Genomic DNA, 19,393 nt, shown 5'->3' with positions numbered 1-19,393 from the left:
CCGTCGCGGCTCTGGAGTTCCTCTGCAGGTACGTCGCACCTCACAGCGACGCTGACAGCAATGCGGCCTTCCAGGCTATTGAGAAACGTGTGGCGATTTCTAGCGAGCGATAGAAACGGCAAGCCGCCATTCCAGACTTTTTTAAGTCCTAAGTGCACTCTGTGGAAATAAATTGTCTATAGTGGAAGCTGCACTTTTTTCATTCATTTTCGGAGCTTTCCTCACTGTTGCGTTTTCCTGGCTGTTACGCTTTTTTCCCCCAGTCCGGTGAAAAACGTATGAACGGGGTTCCACTGTATTTGCACACCCCTAGATTTTGAGCAAAAACAAAGGAAGAGTGCACAAGCTTGTATCAGCACTTCTGCTGCCTGCCCATTTCTTTTTTGTTTCTTCCTAGCTACGAGCACATAATCCTTTGTTTTGCCAGCAGTGAAGGCACGGTGATCTCATTTGGAATGATATGTAAGATGTGGTGGGCAAGTCTACTTGAAGAATTTCTCAGGAGGTCCACTGGTGCATTCAGACTGATCATTTTGGAAGCTTTTGTAGGGTTGGCATCGAATGTAATGCAACAACACATAGGTGTGACCTTCAGTATGCACTACATTATGACGAAGCATGTGTTTTGATGTGAGAAGATAGGGAAAAACATGTGAGTAGCACATGCACCTTCGCATCTCTTGCCTCAGGCTACCCACAAGTGAAAACTGTTTGCATGCTAGCACATAATACAGACTGTATCTAATAATGCTGTTTTATCAATTGATTGCTGACTGTATACCTGTAGGGGAAGTTAACTGATTAAAGCAGCGTGTTAAGCTGGCCTTTCAGCTATTGGTATCTTTGCTATCATGGAGCAAAGCCATCATGACCATAACATGGCTTTGGCACTGGTGTGGGCTGCTGCTCACCACAAGATAATAACACTTTTGTGATACCCTAATGTTTTTTCTTAAGCGTGTGAAAATTTACTGCAATTGTTTTTCATGGCATTCTTATAGAAATTATGTTTACTTGTCAACATCTCTATGCATTATGCTCAACAAAATAAAGCAAAAATCAACAAGCTCCGCCACCAGTCCTCCCAAGTAGTGCACTGATCGGTAGTTTTATCTGAAACTTTGTCTAGTCTTCTTTCCGGTCTGTATTGTGGTTTTCAGTGTTCCTTACATGTTGCCATGGTTGGGAGTCAAATTTGAACCCATACAACAAGAATGTGGGCCTGTGGCACAGAGGGAGATGCCTGGGGTTTGCATTTGTACATTTGAATCTCCAACGCCACTCATATACAGTGAGACCTCATTCAACCATAGTTGGCCGGAGCTTGAAAAAAGTACGTACTAAACGGTAGTACTGTTTAACCGAAATATCATGAGATCGACCACTTACCTGTCAAAAACGAAACTCTGAGAAAGTGTAATGAAAGGGGAAAAAACATGCAGTATTTATTTTCTTCGCGCAACAAACATGTTATTTTCGTTTGGTGCCGCGGCAGCCTAGCAGCGACGATAGTGGCCTCACACTTGCTGAAGCTGTGAGCCAGCTTTTCAGCTGGCCCCTCTTCTCGGCAAGCAGTCACATGGCAGATTCCTCGTTCACGTTGCATATTCACCGTGCACAGATGCGGTAGCGTTGCAGAAGTCGCGGGGCACCTTTTCATTGCGGGGTGCTCTTCTATTCGCGACGATTGCATTCATGAGGCTGCCGTAAAGCGCAGCTCCTGCCACTGTCGGGCCTGAACCGCCCGTGCTGTTGCTTTCCATGTCGTCCTCATCACTGTCGCTAGTCGACACTTTGGCAACAACAGAGGCAACGATGGCGAAAAGTCTAACCTCGTAGCCGACATCTCTTCGCGGTCACAGCAGTGCTGCCGAGCAACTTCTTTGCATTTTAAAGGCCACACACCGTAGTCAACAGTAGATCCCTGTTGCGTGCCAGCGCAGACTTCTTCGTGTCATGATAGCATGAACAATGTCTTAATTTTTCTTCTGTGCTGAGCACCCGGCGTCTTTTTTATTCGAGCTTTGACATGACACAAGTCCTTATTTGCACGACGCCACAATGCTCTCATAGAATAAAGAACCGCCGAAATGATGTTGATGTGGCTTCGCGTGCAAACGCACACGGTGCTTGGAGGCTGTTGTTTCGGTCTCTGAGGCTTGTTGTTCTTCTGGGCCGCCCGATGGAAACGACGCACTGCCGTGTTTGCCCGATGAAAAGTGGAAACGCTATGTGTTAACCAATATGTATGCAATAAGCTGGTACGGTTTATGCGGATACAAAACACATTACTTTCAATGGCCGCTGAGTCAAGGATTTGACTTTAATACTTTTAAAATGAAACTACTGTTTAATCGGGTATGGTTTAACGAGGTTTTACTGTATATGCGCACTTGGGAAAGGTACTTGTTTAATTCTTTACTGACGAGTGTTGCCTAAAGGCACTTTGAAAAAAAATAATTCTTTTCTTGCAGAGTTTCAGTATTCAGTACGAAGTTTCTGGCTAAATGTCTTTGGCCAGTACTGAATAACAGGCAGCAATCGTCATTTGTTGGTCCAGAGCAGGAACACTCGATGAGGAAGAAGTTTGGCATGCGACTCGCTGTCTTGTGAAAGCAAGGTCATAGGAGACAGGCCAAGGAAACATGTCCAGCTGCAGTGATGTCACATGTGTGATCTAAAGCAAATGAAATGTACACCTGTGGTTCACATATCATGAGACCTGTCTATACAAATTGAAAACGAAGCCTTAGGTGGCCTGGGGTGAAGCCCATTTCCAATTTTCTGCCTGGGGTTTTCCCTCTAATGTTGAAAAAATTTCAGCAAAATATTTTTTCGTTTGGTTGATTATCTTATTCTTGATGTGTTTCGCATATTTAGATAGAAATTAAAATTTTTTTGTGGGTACTTATATGTCTCATCATTAAAGTGTTAAGAGGAACCTGTGTGCCAATTTGATGAAACTAACACTTGAAAATGCCTGAAATGGGACTTTGCTGATGTTTTGGCCGCCGGAGTGGCCTTCATCGAAGTCAATCTTGGGCATTGCTTTCTGTCCAAGCCAATGTAAAGTCACCAAGCCAATTGTATAGCACCCATTGTAATAAATAGCACAGGTAGTTGGTAGCTATATTATACACATTTTTAGGTGCATGGAACGTACAAACAGCCTTTATTCAATGTGTATTTTCTCAGAAATATGCATTTAAGTGTTTACATTTTTTGAAGAACTTGCACAAAGGTCAAAATTATTTTTAGTGTACCTTTAAGAATTTCCAAGCAGGCAGCCTGTAAAGGCCGTGTGGCAAGCACTGTTTTGCTACCTGTAGTGCACCTGTGTACCAGACTTACTCAGTTGTAAAATGTAATCAGCATTAGGGCTCTTTTAAGCGAGTGTTCTTGACACCACTATTATACTGAATGGAGGTTGGAGTACCTATGACCTCATACATTTACAGCAGTACTTTTAAGGGAAAATATTTTTAGGAATGTGTATGAAAGCTAGCTAAGTTGAATAAGTACAGTGACTGCAGCATTTCCAGCTGTCTATAGTAATAATGTCTGTAGGAGGGTTTAAAAAGTCGTATGGCATTGCCCTAGGGCCACCTCAAGAACCTAAAAGCTGCCAAGAAAGTGAAGGGTTACTTGGAGCCATCTCCTTCCGTTCCTCTTATCAAGGTCTACCCTGCTTTGCCAAAGAAATACTTTGACAACAACAAATGTGAGTCTGCTTGCTTATTGTTTATACCAGGTCTCTCTTTTTCAGTTTAGTGCAACCAGAATGACATAATTGTGTATGTAAATGTATTCATGTTCAAGTAAATCTAATACATAGAATTGTTTTATTTGCACTTCTGTAATATAGTGTATGTGCAACCGTAAACATGATATACAAGAGGCAGCTTTGATATCATGGTAGAGGAACAAAAAAAAAAAAAAAACAAAAAAAAGCTATCATTGCTAGTTGCAGTGCAGCCAAAAGTACGATAAAATGCAAGTGACGTGGACAGTTGGGCATGTTTATTTATTACATTTTCACCTTTTCAGCTGAAATTGCATTTCCCATGGTAAAGACCTTCCCTGCCCAGTATAGCCCAGTTGGTAGGTACTCTTGGCTTTTTTTCTTGTTTTTCTTCTTTTTTTGTTTGTTTTAGTTACTGGAAGAGGTTGCAACATAGGTCTCAAGTGTGGTGTGCAGGACCGTGAAACTCTTGTGTATTGTCCATTGAGGCTCTCCCAAGTATGCATACCAGCCATCCCCACCCTATTTGCCTCAACCTAGGCAGTGTATCCTTCCTCCCCAAACAATCCTTTCCAGGAAGTTCTATTTTCTTTCTCTCCCTTTTTTTCTGGCAGAAGTGAAGGCATTAAGTAGTTCTACTACTGCTACTAGTATTACTACTAAATAGAACCTTATTGATACATTCCTTTTCGTTACGCTTTCCAGGCCCTTACACTCTGAAGCACCGTTCCTGTTTATTTTCGATAGTTCTTTGTACTAGCTTCTTGTTTGCTATGTTTATCTTCCTGGTTGTTGTGCCCAAAAACTGCGACTTGCCACCACTAGTGTGGCATTGTCCTTTGGCAGTATAGGGATCGAAACGAGGCCCTATAGCCAATGGGACATGTCATGGGATAGGCTGACAGGTAGGTGACCATCTAGAATAGGAAGTGAGCAAGAGAGAGAGAACAAACATTTAATAATGCAAATCAGTGAGAAAGAGTTCTTTCTTCACCCAAAGCGGGTGGCCTCCTCAGTCCAGGTAGCCATTGGCCCTTGCTGCTTCCCTGCTGTGGTTCACCAGCTTTCGCTGGTCCTCCAAGTCTGGGGCCGCAAACATGGCCTCCCATGATTCTTGGCGGTCTTCTTCTGTGCTTTTGTTTTCGGTTCTTGATTGAGCTTATTGATTGTTGGGTTCAGCAAGATTAGGACACCCCATCACCATGTGACAAAGGGTATCTGGCGCCCCGCAGGATAGGCAAAGGTATGAGAATTGGGCCGGGTGCATTTTAGGCATTATAATGCTGTGTACATAGGAGTTTCATGGTATGGGTTGTGACAGCGCACACAAGACAGGGACAACAGAAAGATTAAAACGACAACACAGCGCTGTGTTGTCCCTTTCTGTTGTCCCTGTCTTGTGTGCGCTGTCACAACCCATACCATGAATCCCAACCAACTGGCCCAGCTTGCCGTTCTGATACATAGGAGCTTGTTTGGAGATGCCGCAGAGCAACTGTCTTCGCTGGTTAGACTGGGGTGCGGTAAGGGGTGTACCCTTCTTTCAAATTTGTAATGCTGCAGGATATCCAAATATTTTTTGGGAATATTCTCGGACCTTGTCGCCTTTTGGAACCCCTCTGGCAGGAAAGCCCCGCTTGTATGATCTCGGGTTGCAGCGTGTGCCGCTTCGTTTCCCGTCAGTGACTCATGGCTATAGGTCCAGACGATGTTGGTCTCGGGAACTTGTGTGCATTACGATATTTCTTGCAGGATCACCTTTTCAAAAATTACGATACGCGGATAGCGAGTTGCTCAGTATTACGGCATTTTCCGTGCATGTGGAGATGGCCAGTGCCATTGCCACCTCTTCGGCCGTGTCCGAATCTCTTGCGATTATTGTTGTAGCGGCCTTTTCTTCCCCTTTGGTATTAATTGCAGTTATTGTGAAAGCAGGTATCGTTGGATACTTAGCCGCATCTGTGAGTTAGGGCCTGCAGAGAATTTCTCGCGAAGTGCTCTTGCTCTTGCTCGTCTTCTTTCCTCATGAAAGTTTGGATGCATATTGCGGGATGCAAGTGCCACTAAGGTATAATCTCGTATGTGTGTTGGGAGTTTCGATTTTTTCGTCCGATTTCGCAGTTTCCTCCACATTGTAACCCAGCTGAAGAAGCATGCCTCTCCCAGTGGGAGTCAAGTTGAGTCTTTCAACTGGCTTGTTTTATGCACTTCTGAGAGTTCTTCCCATGTATTGTGCAGGACAAGTTTGAGTAATCATGCCGTAGATGCTGCTCACAAGGTCCACAAGGTGCAAACACAATGAACCAGAAAAGCAGCGATACAACTTGCACTTGCGCCATCTTGCACGAGTGCATAAGAGCCTCTGATTGGCTGTCTGAGCAAGCGCCTAAGGCGGGCCAGAATAATTTTTTGCAGGGGGGTGTTGATGTCTCACCCGACGCAGCACGGTCACGTTAGGGAGAGCGGATGGATGGAGCCGCGCCACCAGGTTTCCCCGCCACTGCAATGGAAAGCCAACTTCTGGGGGCACTTCTGCGCCGCTTGTAGTTCGATATATTGGGAGTCGCTGCTATTTTTATTAGATGTTAGCGTAATTTTTGCTATATATACTCATTGTAACTATATCGTGTTCAGAAATTGTTCGATATACAGAATAATTTGATGTAAACGGTTTTGATATAGTCTGGTTCACCTGTATACACATACGTTTATTATACGGAAACTTTCGCTCCTGAATGAATCGGATAACTGTGCCAGCAGGTTCTCTGTGACGCAGGGCCCAAAGCACTACTCACGTTTAAAATAATATAATGTGCACGATGGGCTCGCTTCGATCACAAGAAGGGGAGCATCTCGGTAGGCACATATCGGCAGCGCGCTTCGGGAATTTCTGCAACCCATTTCGTAAACCATATGTGCCTAAGAAATCCTTTGATTTATCCACGATAAATGTGTTTTCCTAATTGCGATGGATAACTCAATATAGAACGATTTCTAAACCGTTCTGGCCTTGTAGTTCCGGAATCTCACGTGTGCAGGCAGCCGTGAACTTGGCTAGGCAAACCATACAGGCGTACCGACGACCTTTCACCGTTGCAAATGCATGCTCGTGATCTACAGGAGTACAAGTGGAAACCCGTGAAAACGAATAAACAAAAATAACCAAAATACAAATAAACAAAACTGAAAGTGGAAGACTGCATGCCGCCCGTGGGAGCTGAGCTCTCAACTCCTGCGTGACGTGCAGTACTCTCCAAATTGAGCTTCGTTGAAGACTGACTGTCCTTGCATCCCCTTTAGTGGGTATTTATGTGCATGCACATATAACCTGGCCCTGAGAGTGTTGGCAAGCACTACTCACGACTGGCTGTGGAGGTGGAACATCCATTAAGCTGCAGGTGTCACGTAGGGCATTACCTTGGGAGCGAGCAACTTGCCAATAATTTCGTACATGTACGTACTACCCCAAGATTGCCAGCCGGAAGACCCTCGCTATGCAGTGAGCAAGAAGAATTGGGAAGGGCCCAGTGAAGCCTCTCAGTACTCCTTATTCTTTTTGCTCACGAATTCTTTTAGTACTTTTGGCATCAGTAAGGCATAAAAAAACAACATTGAAGCTGCTCTTGAAGCTGATTGATTTTCAGTTGAGTTTCATGGTGAGAGTGCTGTAATATGAAATGGGTTTATGAAATTTTGCTGGATTATAAGTGATATAGTCATGCAACCAAACGCTACTTCCTGCCATAGGGAACAGCCTGGAAAATAAAAGCATAGTATGCCTCATTTGTTGGTGTTATATCTGTTCCTGTAACATCTTTATCTTTTGTCTTTTTATTTATTTCAGTTGAGGACATCTACACCTGTTCTATTTGCAAGGCATTCATCACCCTTCTTGAGCAAGTCATACCAGTAAATGCAACTGTGGTGAGCATAATTTATCCTTGCTTCCTTTGCATTAGGATTTTGCATACCCACGTGTCACAGTGGTGTTAGCGAAGTGCACATGCTATAATTATGGTAACAAATTTACCTTAAATATTTACTTCAGCATGTTTATAGTGAGTTCACCATATACCCAGTGAACCATTTATGTCCCATAGATGTCCACAAAACATCATGTTTTAGACTTTGCCCACATCCTATAGATAATTTCTATATTTATTCAAACAACATTACAAATACGTACCATGTATAATCTAAGTCCCATCCAGATCATGTTGCTGTAACGTTGAAAGGATGTTGCAGCTGGACATAAGTGACCTCTAATAGATGCTCCTTTTAGTTTTGCAGGAGGTTCATAAAACATCTAATGGATCTTTTCTATTCACATTATATTGAGCTGCATACCTGCAAGTGCCACAGCAGATGTACTATCAAACACAAATGAAATGCGAACAGCAGAGCATGTGACTGAAGCAAGACTGAAAACACAGTGTGGCATCAACCAGCCATCATTGTACACATGCACGCGCATATGGTTTCGATGCGGAATGCGGGCCTGCTTGTAGGGAGAAGCACTCGTCATACGACTCTAGTTTGGACCACTCTAATCAAATGTATTGCTCTGATTCGGAGTAGCGCTTGTACACTTCGTGGCGTTCTGCGTACTGTACACCTGGCCAATTTTTAACAGTATCGCGCAACCATCGACCCGCGTGTTTGTCAGCACCTTATCATCACGGCACGGAGCGGCAAAATAGCGAAAGTAAGCGCACGTGTATACATGCGCATATCTCGTTTGTTTCACTGCTCAGCGCCGTTAATAAGGTGCTGACAAGCACGCGGGTCGATGGTCGCGCGATACTGTTAAAAATTGGCCAGGTGCACATGCGAGCAGCATTTAAATAAATACTGTCACTATTGTGCATGAGTTGCATTTGTTTCAAGGTAAGGGTGTCTTTCGGTACTTTTGCCATTGAAAAAGATTTTTTCATTTTTAGAATTCGTTAGTTGGGGGATTGACCTATATTCCGGTCCGACCTATAGTCCGGTTTTTACGGTATATCAAGCTGCAGATGCAGCAATGGTGCTAGCCACCATAACTGTGTACTGCCAGGTGGGAACGGCACTGCTGCGTCGAGATGAGAAAACAACTTTGGGACAAAATGCAGGTGACGTCTACTGCAGTAGGGTGAGCAGCACTGCACTCTGTATGAGAACCACAAGCTCACACACGTGCACAATGACTGGCCGACAATGTAAACTGTACCTTTAGTTATGCTTCGGCCACACGCTCTGCTGTTTGCATTTCATTTGTCCTCGATGGCACATCTGCTGAGGCACAATAATGCCACAGTTGCCACCATTGTCGTCAAGTAGCTGGTGACCTTGTTTTAAATGTTAACATGTAAAGGTCAAAATTTAAATTGCAACACTTATGAAGTATCTTTCTTATTACGGAGAAATTTTTGGATGGCTCATGGGTAAAAAAATCCGATGTCTGGTGTCGTGGCACGAAAATTCAATGGCACCAAATTGGGGGTCAAACCTTCGATCCTTGGGGTTGAATAGGGCGAAGCAAATTAAGGCACAGTTCATTAAGATAGCGTTCATTAAGGCACTATAACCCACAACCTTTCATGGAAGTTGAACCCACTTGGTGATATGGGGGAACTAGCCATATCTCTGAGTAGGATTCCAATTGACATTGTGAAGGTCGAGAGTAGAACCCACGACCTTTGGTGTTAATTAGGGTGTATTTAATTAAGGTACTGCTACTTAAAATGGAGCTCATTACGGCAATCGAACCCTCAACCTTTGGTGAAGTCAAACCCACGACCATTAATTAGGGTAAAGGTAATAAGACACAGTTAATTAAGGCACTCAAACTCATGACCTTTGGTTGGAGAAAACAAGTAATTGGAAATGCATTCGAATCAGAATGACAAGTAATTTAATGAATGTCTTGTGAGTGCCCTGGCTTTCGCCTTCATCCTCTTTAGCGTATGCTAAAGTGACTGTCAACTTTTAGTATATGTAATCCTAGTGCTCATCAAAATATGAAAACTTGGCTCTCAAAATCGTAGGTTTTTATTTTGATCCTTGTGAATTATTACAAATCCTGCAATGGCTACATGAAAAAAGTGAGTTCATTTAGCACTAGGTAAAGTACACAAGTGAGACTCACAATGTCATATCAGTGTGACTTTTTATTTATACGATTGATAAAGCTTTATTGCAAAAATGATTGGCACCCAGCCAGGCACATGTATGAAAATATTCACTGCTCTGCTAGCTGTATACAAACACTTTAACATGAATCTAAAAAAAAAAAAAACATGCAAAGAACTTCAATAAAAAATTCTTGAAAATTCAACTTGGCTAAAACAAAAGTAATGAGAAAAGGGTGTTAACACTCAGAAAATGACTAGCAGTCACAATGTCAGTTATATTTAAAAGATTAAAACTGATTGCTAGGAGGTGATAATATCACATGCTAATGAATGACCATAAGGGTATGGCCTGCATGCCAGCACATGTTTCTGGGGCCACGAGATTCAAGATAGAAAGCCAGTACTCTCTAGCTATCATTAAAAATGCATACTAAAAAAAAATCGACACAAGCAGAATCCCGAGATGGAATACTCATCTTGATAAGCAACTTGCTCGGGCTGCTTTTCACACCACGAAAGTGCCAAAAACATAATGCTGCTGGAGACTTTGAGATAAGCATTGCAAATGAGAAGCATCTCTGACACTTGAAGAGGTGCGCTAGAAACCAAGTGGTACAAACATGTCTGAAAGTGAACTACCAAAATGTTGCCCTCAGGACATTTCTATAAGAGCTCCGCAAGGCAAACAAACATACCACAAATAGCAGTCAAAAGCACAGCTCTAAATTTCAGTACACAATTGTACAGTTCGGCCTAGTATATACATACTTGGGCCATGGTCAACCAAACAAAATTCATAAAGACACACCAATGAAGCACACTTCATGCTGCTTGTGTGCGGTAAATTACCCGGCACTTGTGTTAAGGCCCGTGCTGATTTGATATCCGTGGTGATGTGAAGGCAAAGATATTGCGAGTTCAAGCTTGTCTTTTCTTTATAATCTGTCCAAATGTATCAGCAAGTTAAACATTACATATTTTTAACAGTGTACTAATAGATATAACTGAAGAAGCAAGTGTTTATGTATGAGAAAAAAAATGACGTGACTGAAACCGAAAGCTTTGGCTTTTGACGCGCAGTGTCCAGCAGTGCTTGCAGAGATCATGCAATATTGCTACTGATAACCACGTTACAAAAAACAAATGCGGTTATAACTGAAATTCTGGGCTTTACTACTTCAACTTGAACCTTTTCAAAATGAACAGATGTATACACTCAACGACTGATTTTTCGGACCCTCTAGGGAACGTAAAAACGTCTGAAAATTCAGGCAGTCCGAAAAAATCAATGCATGCAAAAAACGCACTTTTTTTTCTTTTTTTCTCGGATCTAGAGGTAAAGGGCGAAGTACCAGGTTTCCGAAACCCTGCCAAAGCATCAGTGAAGTGGCTATAAAAAAACGCATTCAAAAACTCTGTATGCAGCCGACTGCTGGTTTATTATGTACATGTGCATCGTCGGGCAGCCGGTTTTATTGCTGCAGTGGCTTGAAGAACTTGTTGATTGTTGTTTGGACGGCGTTCCGGTTGCATGCGATCATATTCACCTCAATCTGAGTAAGGGTCATGTCAGCACTCTACAGTGATGAAAGAGTCAACAGTGCTCGCGTCAACTCAGCGCTTGTAGGCGGCGCAGGCATTGGCTCCTCATTTTCAACATCGGAGCCTTCTGAATCCCCCGCAACCTGACTCCTAGCTCCATGCCGAACTCCTTGCTCATGTCAGCCTGCGGTGGGCTGCTCACGACTTGCTTAATAATGGCGGCTTTTTTCTCCATCGTTAACTGATGGTACTGCTTTCTGTGCTTCGATGTCATTGGTGAGGACGACGAAGATGGAGTGGGGGGCCATCGAAGGCAAGCGAAATCCTCAAGTTGCGAACAGTGGAGTTCGTAGACGAGCGTCGAAGCACCTAGGCCTAGTGTCGCAGGCACACTTGACACAACAGCACAACCACACACCACGCTAGCCAAAACGTGGCCTACGCAAACAAATGAAATGGTGCCGCTCCGGAAACTCCGCCGGAGGCGGAAGCGAAAGCGAAAGTACGACGATGAACAGAGCCAGCATGGCCAGACCAAATGGGCGTGTGATGGCTAGATTTGGCTAGTTGTAGTTCAAAGCGGTGATGTGCTTCGGCTGCAAGTCGATTTCCTGTGCAAGGGCGCTGCGCGAGGAACCAAAGGACCTTCCGTCGTGTCAAAAAGTTCGGAAAATTGGACGGTGGGGGGTTCCAGCGTCCGAAACTTCAGATGTCCTTATACAGTCGCTGACCGTTTATTCGGACCTCACGGGGACTGCGAAAATGTCCGAATAAACAGGTGTCCGAAAAAGCAGATTAAGAAAACAAAAATGAAATCCTTTATTTCCACGCACTTATTCGGGCTCGGCAGTAGGCTTGGAAGAAATCGTGAATGCGCCGTTGCATGCTGTTCCGTTTACGCGCAATCAGATAAGCCTGAATCTCGGAGAGGGTCGTACGGTCACTATTGGCGGCTGAAAGCACAGTCACTGCTTGTACACGCTCCGCATGCAACGGCAGCGTAGCACATGGTGCGTCATGTGGTGTAGCACGTGGTGCATCCGGCGGTGCAGCAGAAACCTGACGAATGATCTTGCCGTCGTCGAGTTTTGCGCATGTCAATACAGCAGTGTCAGCACCTATGAAACTGTCAAATGAGACGGTGTCCGGAATCGCAATGGAACCACTGCGCAGGTCTCGGCAGAACATTTTCCGTGTCAGTAGGGAGCACACCGGAAGGCGACAAATCTTAGGGCTCCCGGCACCCGCTTGCCGGCATTCCCCACCGCGGTCTGCACGGGCACTGTCGGCGCCATTAGACCCTTGACGCGATGTTTACGTATGCCGCGTTGGATCACCGAAACCTCGACACAGCACACAAAGCAAACACCACCGTGCTGACACCAGTCGCACAAACGAAAAACGCGGCCTGCTCGCAGCGTCTTGCGCAAAGAAACAAATCAGCTGCTGGATTGTCTTGACATGGCTTACTAAGCTGAAACCGGAACTGCTGCAGAGTCGCTCTATCTAACCAGGCAGAAACGATGATGATGAGCGGGAATTTCCAGTAGCGCCACTTCGTGGGGCAGCAAGGAAGCTCCGTTCAAAACAAAAATGGTGTTCAGCAAGTCGAACCATGCACCGGTCAGAGTCGGTGCATGGTGCTCTCAACCGAGTTGGCTAAAGGAGTGTCCGAAAAATCAGACGAGAGGTTGCAAGGTGTCCGAACTTTCGGCAGTTGTTATACATTATGGTCTATGGGGAGAATGGCGGTGCCGTGAAGCTGACCGAATAATCGGGCATGTCCGAATTTTTGGAGTCCAGAAAATCGGTCGGCGACTATACATTGATTCTATGGGGCTTGTGGCGTTGCCGCGAAGACGGCCGAAATATCAGGCATGTCCGAAAATTTGGGCGTCCAAAAATTCAGTCGTTGACTGTATTTCACAATCGTCGAACAAGGAGCCGTCCCGGGTGGCACACCCAGGTAGCACATTGTCTGGTGTCTCGAAAAGCGCATGGGGAGGTTCCGACAATTACCTCCCCTTGAGAACTCCCCTGAGCTGACCCCTCGCCACGTGGCTGCCAATTATCCGCAGTTCTCTGAAGTGCGCCACCGTCCCGGTTGGATCGGAACACGTGCAGCGGGCTGAAATAGCTGCAGGCCGATCCTAACACCGGAAGGCGATGACAAAACATGCTTCACAGTTGTTTCTGCCATGTGAGCTTTACACTCGGTGCTCAGACTGCGATTTCATCTGACGATTATGACAGCATGCCCGATCAGTGCCCTTCCACGGACTTTGGGATCGACGACCTGTGCACTGCTGGTGTTGCAATTCCCACTGACATAAGATTTGAATGATTCACCAGTACTGATAACGAGCTTCACCTCTGCAGAGTGAACAGACAATAAAATTGTTCATCAAGCGATCCAGACGATTCTGAAACTAAAAAAATGAAGACCCAGCGGCTGTGTTGCTTATGTGCTCTGCATTGATGCAAGCGTTGATGAGGCTGCTGTCAGGCTACTATACATGACTCTAGCTGAACTTCAAGCACACATTATCACGTGCAAGTGGAATGGTGTACAAAAGCAAATGCACAAATTTTTCAAACCATTAGGGCAGTAAAACCATTAGGGCAAACCATTAGGGCAAACCATTAGGGCAGCATTCATTTTTTTTAGACTGCCTGATCTTTTTTTTTTTTTGCATATGCAATATCTAGGGAGTCCGAAAAATTGTATGATGTCTGGACATGTAATTCACTACTTACAAATCTGGCTCTGAGCTTTGCCCCTTGACACCACAAGGTTAGATTTTTTGCAAAGCTTAATTGTGATGACTGAGCTTACCTTATGCGCTAAATTGTGCTATGACAGGAGCATGCTAAGAAGCACAAAATTGGGCACATGCTCGCAGGCTAGGTTGAAACAAATGCAAAGAATCACATCGGCTCCTGCACGACCAGCAGTATATTCTGTTTGTTTAATAGAATTTTGAATGTTAAAAATGTTTTGACCTATCTATACTACTTATTTAGTTTTTGTGCAAGAAGGGAGACAAAGAGGCCAGATTTTTGTTATTCACACTTGCATGAAGCGAACAGACAATAAGCCAAGGAAAGCACAGGAAATTTCTTGATTATTTTTTTTGTTGTTGTTGAAATGTAGAGATGGAGCATGAATATTAAAAGCTAATATTCAACTGGTATTCAAAAATTTTAAATATTTGGACCACCACTATACTTCGTTTCACAAGCTGTTTGCAGCGCTGTGGAAGTTAGGGGCCGCTTAGCCACTCGGGATGGAGCGCATCAGAAAATTGTGTTACTGCACGCCTGTCGCTCCGTGATAATAATGACAAGTGGCTCTATCTATGTTAAACAAAGTGTACTAATATTTAGGTTGTTTATTTTTGTAGCAGGTGGCGCTGGTGTCTTTTTTTTAAAATCTTTTTTTTGTTTTCTTTTTGGATTGGCAACACCTGTTCCAAAGGGACTGGCCCCATTTCTTTTTCTACACACAAGCAGCCAAAATTAATCTGGAGCCCTCCACTATGGTGTCTGCCATAGCTCACTGGAGACGTTCTCGTTCTCATTTTCGCTTCTCTCACTGCGGCAATACTGAATGATCTCGACTTGTGTGCGCACAAGAAATGACTCAAGTTATCCCGTTAGAGGGGTTCACAATTCATCGTCCTCAGCGCAACTGAGATCAGCACCGCTGGTTGTTTTGTCTTCGAGGTTGATCACAACGGCAGGACCTTGGTCGACAGCATCGTCGATTATGTGGTCCAGTTTTCTCATCTCATCTTCCTGATTGAGAACATGCTCCACATAGCTCTTCCACTTTAGCCTACCCTGGCGTCACAGCTCCGCTATCTGGCTTGGGTACCGGCGGCGACACTGCACGATGTGTGTCGCTTCGATCAGCAGTGCGTTCTGAGACCGTTTCTTGTATCGGAAGCTGAGCTTCTTCACCATCCTTTGCATCGTTGCTGCGGACACATTCGGTAGTGTGTCATGCTCTTTGAAACGCTGCACCACTTTGGTGAAAGTCGGAATCTCCCCTCTCTGGAAGCAGTTGTGCACCACCCTTCGCAACACGCTCAGGTCAGAATCGTCCAGCTTCCTTGTCCGCTCACTGCCTTTTCCACCGCAACGCTTCTTCGGGGACACACAACACTCTGCCCGCCTTCTCCGTCTCCATTGTCCACTGGTAGAGCATTTGCTCACTCACCTGGGCAAGTTTTGCAGTCCTCTTGATAAGTGAATTCAAGTTTGAACTGCCTCCGCACTCGACGCGAAGCCTTTTAAAAACGTTTAAAGCTATCTGCTTCGCCAGCTTGGCGGAAGAGCGCACATTTGACGGACGGCACACAGGGGACACAGCAGAATCGGGCGATGCCATGCTGCCGAAAGACAGCGCATCACCACCTTGTAACAGGCCTCCGAGGAGCTGTGTTCGTGCGGGTCATTGCTATCAGTTTCCTGACTGATTGAAGGCGCTCTCTATACTTTAAAATTGTCATTCCAAACTGTTTAAAATTTTTGTGTTTAATGTTTTAAATCTAGTCCTAAACTGCTCAAATATTTGACGGACTATTTGCTGTGCTCCTGCAGCCCTCATTGGCTAAGAGGCCCCTACCTTCCACAGCGGTTCAAACAGCTTGTGAAATGAAGTGTAGTTACTATTTAATGGCCATCTTGATACATGCGTGCAGTGGAAGATCTGGTATCGTCACTAAGTTTTTTATTAGGTTGTAAAGTTATCTTGAAGTTTTCATATTTTTTCTTGCTTTCTGTCAAAGTAGAACGTAATGAATCACTTGAGCCCATTGCGTAGCCATGCTTGATTTTACTCAACCTTACAGTTCTGTGTACCTATGTGTTGCAGGAAGACGTGAAGTTTGTCCTTGACCAAATTTGTGAGCTCTTCCCTGCAGAAACGGAAAAAAACTGTCGAAGCTTCGTTGACAAGAATGCAGAAGTGATCCTCAATTTTTTGGCCCATGATGTTGCCCCAGCCGTCATTTGCCATGAAATAACTCTTTGCATGTGTGAGTATTTGATGATATGCTGTCTAGCATGACAGCAAAATACCAATGATTTCATGTGCATTACTTGCCCTTGCTTGCAACCCACACCATCCTTTACAACTCCTGAAAAATGGAAAACAATATATAGGTACGCATACACAGTTTTCACAATTAACAGTATATAGTAGTGTTATAAAGCATTAAAAACAACCTGGTAGCATTTTGGTGCAAAACGGGAGCTCTAGGAGCCAGCTTGTTTGGCATGTTCAAATGCTGTCACTATTGCTTTCATTTGAAGCATCTTGTAGCTTCATGATAACATGGAGTCCACTTACAGATCAGGCCATTTGCGATGTAACAGCTGATATGTTGTTCTAGATCAGATATAACACACAGAGCGAGATGTGAACTCAAATGCAAATTGTAAAGGCCAGCGTCCCATTGCTAGCAATGGCCTACTGCCTTCACTTTTTTTGTGATAGGGTGCACATGCATATCGCTTAGAATGCAGCTGTGTGAAACAAGGCACTGGCTAAAGTGCAACTGCTGTATGAAAGAACCTGAAGACATGCGAAGCAGTCTATTAAAATTGAGAGGCAAGACGAATGCAGAGTAGGACACACCCAGTGAACAAATGAAAAGTGAATGAGGCACTTTACCTTTAAGTAGCATTGCCACAAGCTTGGGCAGAAATGCATGCAGAATTCCGAAAAAATCTGTAGATGAGAATATACACACTATTTGTATAGTCTTTTGCAAATTTCTTTTAACTGTATGGAAAGCAGAGTGACGAGCAGTTGCTTGAATAACATTTATATTGGCAGAGCAGGGTCATTGCAGAAAAGCATTATGGCTATGGCCAGGCTAATGTTATTATACAAAGAATTAAGGGGTGGGTTCCACCGAGTTGCTCATGGAAGCACGTGCTTACCACTCATGTTCGACCCCAGAAAAGGGCCACCTGCCGGCAAGCACTCTCGTGAAGTTGTACCAGGAAGCCTCAAAGCAACTATGTACAGGTCTATTTGTATCAAACATGTGCATTTATAAATTTTCTCAAGCATTTATATAAAATAGATGTTGCAGAGGGAAGCAGCATCAAGATCAAACTACGCTAGCATACACTGTTCTGATGTTGTCCGAATGGCTGTTAGTACTTCGTTCGAATGGCTGTTAGCGGGAGTTTTAACCATTTATCTTTCGAGTAGAAAATCAAGGTGGCTTAAGGAGAGCAGACACATTCTTCGTGAATGTCCTGGGCGCCCTTATTTTAGCATGTAACTACTCAGAAAATGTGCATACATGTGACTTGCTCTTGGAGATTTCAAAACTTCTCTGTGGTGCTGAATATTTTTCACAAAAAAAATGTCTGTACAAACCTGTAAATGGAGTAACACTGCCGCCATGGTGCACATTTCTCCTGTAAAGCGCACTTTTTTTCATCACTTAGCTATTGATCGTAAGCACTTCCTGCACATGGACACTAGCATCACAGGTATGCTGTGGCCAGCCTACCTGGGTATTTAGCGCACTGCTGTGCTGAAAGTCTAGCGTAAACACCACTTAGCTGCGACACCTGTGTGGTCCACGTAACCTTTTTTTTTTCGTGCTTATGGCATATTGTACTGTGGCCAGCAGCAACCAGCAAAGCATGCCAGGTTTGCACCTGCTGCGCTGTACATTAAGTGTTGGTTTATGTGATGCACACTGGGAACTCATTCACTCTGGCAACTCGCAGAGGTTGTGCGACCAAGTTGGTTGCAAATACCGTATAGACTCTCGTAAGCACTGCACTCATGTAAGGGCCGCACCTCCAACTTGACATCCCAAAATGTTGGGGAAAAAAAAAATTACAACGCAGAAACAATCGCGTTCGGTGCTCCGATACTGCACGCCCGCATCGGTGACTTTTTGTGCACTGTGTACTTTTCCCTTGCAGCTACTAGATGGCCAGAGGCAGGGTGTGCATAAGGTCCGGGGTGTGCTCGAGTCGGAAGCTGTGCCGGCACCATTGTGACCAAAAAATCCAGTCCTGTGCACAGGCCGCACCTCGTCAAAATTGTGAAAAGAAAGTGCAGCCCTTCGCGAGTCTATATGGTATTCTGGTACACTCAAGTCGCAAAGTGACCACTCGGAAACAGTTGTAAATGGCCACTTTTGGTCGAAAAGCAACTGTTTTGGGTCAGTCGCCCGCTGCTCAATTTTATGGCACGTTCACACCGAGAAACTTTCTATCGCGCAAGGAACCGTGCAATAGTTGGCGGCAAAATGGGTGAATTCAGACTGGATCTCTTGCCGCGTGAGATGCTTGTTGCTGCCCACCAGCTCACTAGATGTGCTGAAAATCGCCAGGTCACTTCTCATGGGTTCGTTCTGAATTCATGGTTAGCGCAAGAATATTTCGTATGTGTCTATAAAACAGAAAAATGAAATGCACTACACACAATTCCAGCCATTAGATTGTGGGGCAAATACGGTAATGAACATCCGTAAAAATTTTGAATCGCACTTGCATGTCGTTTGACTCCGTGCCTCTTTAGCATCACAAACACTTAACTGTAGCCTCTGTAGCTACAATGACGGCATGCTAGTCTTCAATGTTGTGTTGGTCGGGCTCATAGCTACAGTGCGTGTATGACTGTACTGCCTCTCGACTTTTCTCGACTTTTCGCTACGTAGGGCAAGACGTCACTAGCGCTCGCCAGTTGCATTGCACTACACTTGCATATACACATTGGATAAACGGCGTTCTTACATTGCAGAGCAATTAATTTTACAATGGGCTGGAATGACCGCGTTAATTTTCTCCAGTGCAACTGTGCAGAGGAAAAAAATGCTACATACTCATGGTGAAAGCCTGATTTGGCTCGTAACAGCATGGGAAACACATGTGTGTTTCCACAGCTATTTTAATGCACATAACGTCCATGTACTACACAGTACACTCATCCTGGAAACTTCTCTTCACACGAAGC

General features: G+C 44.4%; 1 protein-coding gene across 1 annotated transcript in view; it reads left to right on the top strand.

Moving 5' to 3' along the window:
- Positions 1-19,393, top strand: part of Sap-r (prosaposin) — a 119,293-nt gene that overhangs the window by 21,632 nt on the left and 78,268 nt on the right. The window contains exons 15-18 of the mRNA XM_065428627.1: positions 3,601-3,721; positions 4,048-4,101; positions 7,587-7,666; positions 16,277-16,439. Coding sequence (XP_065284699.1) covers positions 3,601-3,721; positions 4,048-4,101; positions 7,587-7,666; positions 16,277-16,439 — 418 coding nt within the window. The remainder of the gene's footprint in view (positions 1-3,600; positions 3,722-4,047; positions 4,102-7,586; positions 7,667-16,276; positions 16,440-19,393) is intronic.

The sequence above is a fragment of the Dermacentor albipictus genome, chromosome 1 (assembly GCF_038994185.2).
Source record: "Dermacentor albipictus isolate Rhodes 1998 colony chromosome 1, USDA_Dalb.pri_finalv2, whole genome shotgun sequence".
Classification (NCBI taxonomy): Eukaryota; Metazoa; Arthropoda; class Arachnida; order Ixodida; family Ixodidae; genus Dermacentor; species Dermacentor albipictus.
This window is presented reverse-complemented; position numbering and strand designations above follow the sequence as displayed.